This window comes from Antechinus flavipes, chromosome 2 (genome assembly GCF_016432865.1).
Source record: "Antechinus flavipes isolate AdamAnt ecotype Samford, QLD, Australia chromosome 2, AdamAnt_v2, whole genome shotgun sequence".
Classification (NCBI taxonomy): domain Eukaryota; kingdom Metazoa; phylum Chordata; class Mammalia; order Dasyuromorphia; family Dasyuridae; genus Antechinus; species Antechinus flavipes.
The window spans coordinates 262,836,610-262,843,270 of record NC_067399.1 but is presented as its reverse complement, the minus strand read 5'-3'; the positions used below and the strand labels follow the sequence as shown (position 1 = coordinate 262,843,270).

The following is a 6,661-nucleotide window of genomic DNA, read 5'->3' as shown; positions in this document are numbered from 1 at the left end:
ATGCTTCTTCTCACACGTATTTTGATCACAAAATTCAAGTTGGCATGCTTGACTTATTTATGCAGCACTTATCGAAATCATTGTATTCCTTAGAAAGGAAACATTAAAAAAAGGAAAATTTCAACATATTTATGAATAAGTTATTCAAAAATATCTCATATTTACAAGAATTACTTTTAGAACTTGAAAATTTATTTTGTTACAATGGATCTTTTTACTTTTTTTTTCAGGTAACCATAAAGTTAGTGTGATGAATAAATTGAATCATTCTACGGTGTCAGAGTTTGTGTTCTTGGGAATCTCCAGTTCTTGGACCATACAACTTGGTCTCTTTGTGTTTGCTTCCATTTTCTATGTGGCTGTTGTGGTGGGAAATTCCTTTATTGTACTCACAGTGAGCTATGATAGTCACTTGCATTCCCCAATGTATTTTTTGTTGGCCAATCTCTCCCTTATTGATTTGTGTCTCTCCACTGTTGCAGTTCCCAAGATGATTTCTGACCTTTTCTATGAACACAAAACCATCTCATTCCAAGGTTGTATCACCCAGATATTTTTCATTCATTTCATGGGAGGAACTGAGATGGTGCTCCTCATTTCCATGGCATTTGACAGATACATTGCCATATGCAAGCCTCTTCACTATTTGACCATTATGAACCCCAAAATGTGTATTTTTCTTCAGGTGTCTTCTTGGGTTATTGGCCTTATACACTCATTGACTCAGTTGGCTTTTGTAGTAAATTTGCCTTTCTGTGGTCCTAATGAAATTGACAGTTTTTATTGTGATCTTCCTCGGTTCATCAAATTAGCTTGCATGGACACCTATAAGTTAGAGTTCATTGTCACAGCTAATAGTGGTTTCATCTCCATTGGCAGCATGTTTCTCTTATTTATGTCTTACATCTATATCTTGGTCTCGGTTCAGAAACACTCTTCAAGTGGATTGTCTAAGGCTCTCTCTACTCTGTCCGCTCATGTCAGTGTGGTGGTCTTGTTCTTTGGTCCATGTATCTTTTTTTATGTGTGGCCATTCCCTACAATGCCAGTGGATAAATTTCTTGCTATTATTGACTTAATTATTACCCCTTTTTTAAATCCTTCCATTTATACATTTAGAAACAATGAAATGAAAACAGCAATGAGGAGACTGAGTAGCCAACTTGTGAGTTTTAGGAAAAATTTATAAATAAATGATAAAGAGAAACAATATACATCATGCTCATGATCACCATTTAGTATGTAAATGAAGAGCAGTGCAGTATAGTGGATAGAAAGCTGGCCTGGAAATTAGAAAGGCTTGTGTTTCAGTTCTCCCTTTGCCACATATTCACTATATAACCCTCAACAAGTCACTTAACTTCTCAGTAATTTATTCAACTGAAACCAAAAATTTCAGAGCAGGAACTGATATATTTTTCTGGTCATAGTTTCCTCACCCAGGAATTTCCTGTACCCATGTGATCACACCATAGTCACCATAGGGAGAGTAGTCGTACGTTGTATAGAGTGAGATATATCTGAATACAAATACTTCCCCAGACATTTCCTGTTGTGGGATTCTGAGCCTTTCAGCCTCAGTTTTTTCACTTCTAAAATGGGAATAATAGTAGTTCTTATATCACAGAGTTATAAAGATCAGGTGAATTAATATATGAAGAGAGTTTTGTAACCTTAAAATGCTATATAAGTTCTAGTGATTTTATCTTTCTCCTGTTTAAATATAAACATGCAAACTTAGGAGCTTGACTTACAGTCTTGTTCTATTCTACTGGTCTTTAAACTAACATGAGGATTACTTTAGTGGCCTAATAAGCATTTTGACTGCTACTTCATCTACTCAAACACATAAACAAATGCTTTTTGGATGAAGTTCTGAAATTTTAAAATCACTATTATGATTATAACCCTAAATGTTCAATTGTGAATTTTCTTAATGTAGACTCAAATTTTCAGGGAAATAAGTTAACATTTTTTTCTTGCAGATTTATCTACAAGTTCATACTAACTAGCCACATAAGGACTCTTTCCTTAGAAATAGGATTATTTTGCTAATTATAAAATGTAGGTTATACCGCCTATTTTTCATCTGGCATGGCTATAGAGAATAACAAACCTTATCAGTACTTCCTATATTATTATTATGGAATAAAGGTAGTGTAACATCCTAGGTAAAACAGAAGGGATTACTTGTTAGACATATTTAAGCCCCCTGCAATTTTCAATTCTGTAATGATATAGTTAATTCCTTTCTGCTTACTTGACTATATTAATGTTGTTTCTGAAGAAACATCTTTTGGTGCTAGATGACATAACCAAAATATTTACATGATATTGTGTACAATTAAATATATGGATCACAAATTTGCCCTTCTCTTTTGTGCCTTACAGTGTGATTAAATTTATACTAAGAATCAATAAAGTAGTTCTTATATCACAGAGTTATAAAGATCAGGTGAATTAATATATGAAGAGAGTTTTGTAACCTTAAAATGCTATATAAGTTCTAGTGATTTTATCTTTCTCCTGTTTAAATATAAACATGCAAACTTAGGAGCTTGACTTACAGTCTTGTTCTATTCTACTGGTCTTTAAGCTAACATGAGGATTACTTTAGTGGCCTAATAAGCATTTTGACTGCTACTTCATCTACTCAAACACATAAACAAATGCTTTTTGGATGAAGTTCTGAAATTTTAAAATCACTATTATGATTATAACCCTAAATGTTCAATTGTGAATTTTCTTAATGTAGACTCAAATTTTCAGGGAAATAAGTTAACATTTTTTTCTTGCAGATTTATCTACAAGTTCATACTAACTAGCCACATAAGGACTCTTTCCTTAGAAATAGGATTATTTTGCTAATTATAAAATGTAGGTTATACCGCCTATTTTTCATCTGGCATGGCTATAGAGAATAACAAACCTTATCAGTACTTCCTATATTATTATTATGGAATAAAGGTAGTGTAACATCCTAGGTAAAACAGAAGGGATTACTTGTTAGACATATTTAAGCCCCCTGAAATTTTCAATTCTGTAATGATATAGTTAATTCCTTTCTGGTTACTTGACTATATTAATGTTGTTTCTGAAGAAACATCTTTTGGTGCTAGATGACATAACCAAAATATTTACATGATATTGTGTACAATTAAATATATGGATCACAAATTTGCCCTTCTCTTTTGTGCCTTACAGTGTGATTAAATTTATACTAAGAATCAATAAAGTATTTCTTTTATTAAATTTTTTCCTATTTAGTATATGTCAATTCCAATACAAAGTTTGATACTTGTAATGATGGGATTTCTATAAAGCACATCTTTTTTTTTATTTTTTAAAATTTTATCATTATTATTTTTTAATAACTTTTTATTTACAGAACCCAGACTAGGGTAATTTTTTTACAACATTATCCCTTGCACTCACTTCTGTTCCGATTTTTCCCATCCCTCCCTTCCACCCCCTCCCCCAGATGGCAAGCAGTCCTATACATGTTAAATTGCCACAGTATATCCTAGATACCGAAGGTAGAAATAACCCGGGAAGGAAAACAAAAATGCAAATGGTTTAGATTCATTTCCCAGTGTTCTTTCTTTGGGTGTAGCTGCTTCTGTCCATCATTGATCAATTGAGACTGAGTTGGATCTCTTTGTTGAAGAAATCCACTTCCATCAGAATACTTCCTTATACAGTATCATTGTTGAAATATATAATGATCTCCTGGTTCTGCTCATTTCACTTAGCATCAATTCATGTAAGTCTCTCCAAGCCTCTCTGTATTCATCCTGCTGGTCATTTCTTACAGAACAATAATATTCCATAACATTCATATACCACAATTTACCCAACCATTCTCCAATTGAGGGTCATCCATTTATTTTCCAGTTTATTTTCCAGCCACTACAAATAGGGCTACCACAAACATTTTGGCACATACAAGTCCCTTTTCCTTCTTTAGTGTCTCTTTGGGGTATAAGCCCAGTAGTAGCACTGCTGGATCAAAGGGTATTCACAGTTTGATAACTTTTTGGGCATAATTCCAGATTGCTCTCCAGAATGGTTGGATTCGTTCACAACTTCACCAACAATGCATCAGTGTCCCAGTTTTCCCTCATCCCCTCCAACATTCATCATTATTTTTTCCTGTCATCTTAGCCAATCTGACAGATCTGTAGTGGTATCTCAGAGTTGTCTTAATTTGCATTTCTCTGATCAATAGTGATTTGGAACACTTTCATATGAATGGTAATAATTTCAATTTCATCATCTGAAAATCATCTGTTCATATCCTTTGACCATTTATCAATTGGGAGAATGGCTTGATTTCTTATAAATTTGAATAAATTCTCTATATATTTTGGAAATGAGGCCTTCATCAGAACCTTTTACTGTGAAGATGTTTTCCCAGTTTGTTGCTTCCTTTCTAATCTTGTTTGCATTAGTTTTATTTGTACAAAGGCTTTTTAATTTGATGTAATCAAAATTTTCTATTTTGTGATCAGTAATGGTCTCTAGTTCATCTTTGGTCACAAATTTCTTCTTCCTCCACAAGTCTGAGAGATAAATTATTTTATGTTCCTCTAATTTATTTATAATCTCATTCTTTATGCCTAAATCATGGACCCATTTTGATCTTATCTTGGTATACACTGTTAAGTGTGGGTCCATGCCTAATTTCTGCCATTCTAATTTCCAGTTATCCCAGCAGTTTTTGTCAAATAATGAATTCTTATCCCAAAAGTTAGGATCTTTGGGTTTGTCAAACACTAGATTGGTATAGTTGACTATTCTGTCTTGTGAACCTAACCTATTCCACTGATCAACTAATCTATTTCTTAGCCAATACCAAATGGTTGGTATGACTGCTGCTTTCTAATATAGTTTTAGATCAGGTACAGCTAGGCCACCTTCATTTAATTTTTTTCTTCATTAATTCTCTTGAGATTCTTGGCCTTTTATTATTCCATATGAATTTTGTTATTTTTTTCTAGATCAATAAAATATTTTCTTGGAAGTCTGATTGGTACAGCACTAAATAAATAGATTAGTTTAGGGAGTATTGTCATCTTTATTATATTCGTTCGTCCTATCCAAGAGCACTTAACATTTTTCCAATTATTTAAGTCTGAATTTATTTGTGTGGAAACTTTTTTGTAATTTTGCTCATATAATTCCTGACTTTCCTTTGGTAGATAGATTCCCAAATATTTTATGCTATCAATAGTTATTCTGAATGGAATTTCTCTTTGTATCTCTTGCTGTTGGATTTTGTTGGTGATGTATAAAAATGCCGAGGATTTATGGGGATTTATTATGTATCCAGCTACTTTGCTAAAAATATGAATTATTTCTAATAGCTTTTTAGTAGAATCTCTGGGGTTCTCTAGGTATACCATCATATCATCTGCAAAGAGTGATACTTTGGTTTCCTCATTGCTTACTTTAATTCCTTTAATATCTTTCTCGACTCTTATTGCAGAAGCTAGTGTTTCTAATACGATATTGAATAAAAATGGTGATAGTGGGCAACCTTGCTTCACTCCAGATCTTACTGGGAAAGGTTCCAGTTTTTCCCCATTACATATGATGCTTACTGATGGTTTTAAATATATGCTCCTAACTATTTTAAGGAAAAGTCCCTTTATTCCTATGCTCTCAAGTGTTTTTATTAGGAATGGATAATGAATTTTATCAAATGCTTTCTCTGCATCTATTGAGATGATCATATGGTTTTTGTTTGTTTAGTTATTGATATAGTCAAGTATGCTAATAGTTTTCCTAATATTGAACCAGCCCTGCATTCCTGGTATAAATCCTACTTGGTCATAGTGTATTATCCTGGGGATGATTTTCTGTAATCTTTTTGCTAATATTTTATTTAAGATTTTAGCATCAATATTCATTAGGGAGATTGGTCTATAATTTTCTTTCTCTGTTTTCAGCCTACCTGGTTTAGGTATCAGTACCATGTCTGTGTCATAAAAGGAGTTTGGTAGGACTCCTTCAATCTCTATTTTTTCAAATAGTTTATATAGCATTGGAGTTAATTGTTCTTTAAATGTTTGGAAGAATTCACATGTAAATCCATCTGGTCCTGGGGATTTTTTCTTAGGGAGTTGGTTAATAGCTTGTTCTATTTCTTTTTCTAAGATGGGACTGTTTAGGATATTTACTTCTTCCTCTGTTAATCTGGGCAAGCTATATTTTTCAAGGTATTCTTCCATTTCATTTAAGTTGTCGAATTTATTGGCATAAAGTTGGGCAAAGTAATTCCTAATTATTGCTCTAATTTCCTCTTTGTTAGTGGCGAGTTCTCCCTTTTCATTTTTAAGACTAACAATATGATTTTCCTCTTTCTTTTTTTAATCAGATTTACTAAGGGTTTGTCTATTTTGTTGGTTTTTTCATAGAACCAACTCTTAGTTTTATTAATTAATTCAATAGTTTTTTTTTTTTACTTTCAATTTTATTGATCTCTCCTTTAATTTTTAGAATTTCAAGTTCAGTGTTTGACTGGGGTTTTTAAATTTATTCCTTTTCTAGCATTTTTAGTTGCAAATCCAATTCATTGACCTTCTCTTTCTCTATTTTATGCAAGTAGGCCTCTAGAGATATGAAATTTCCCCTTATTACTGCTTTGGCTGCATCCCAC

General features: G+C 32.6%; 1 protein-coding gene across 1 annotated transcript; it reads left to right on the top strand.

Moving 5' to 3' along the window:
* On the top strand, window positions 1–1,189 carry LOC127552523 (olfactory receptor 4F15-like). The gene is made up of 2 exons (XM_051983032.1): window positions 1–16; window positions 243–1,189. Exons 1-2 carry the CDS (start codon window positions 1–3, stop codon window positions 1,187–1,189), a joined length of 963 nt encoding a protein of 320 aa, XP_051838992.1.
* The last annotated feature ends 5,472 nt before the right edge of the window (window positions 1,190–6,661 follow it).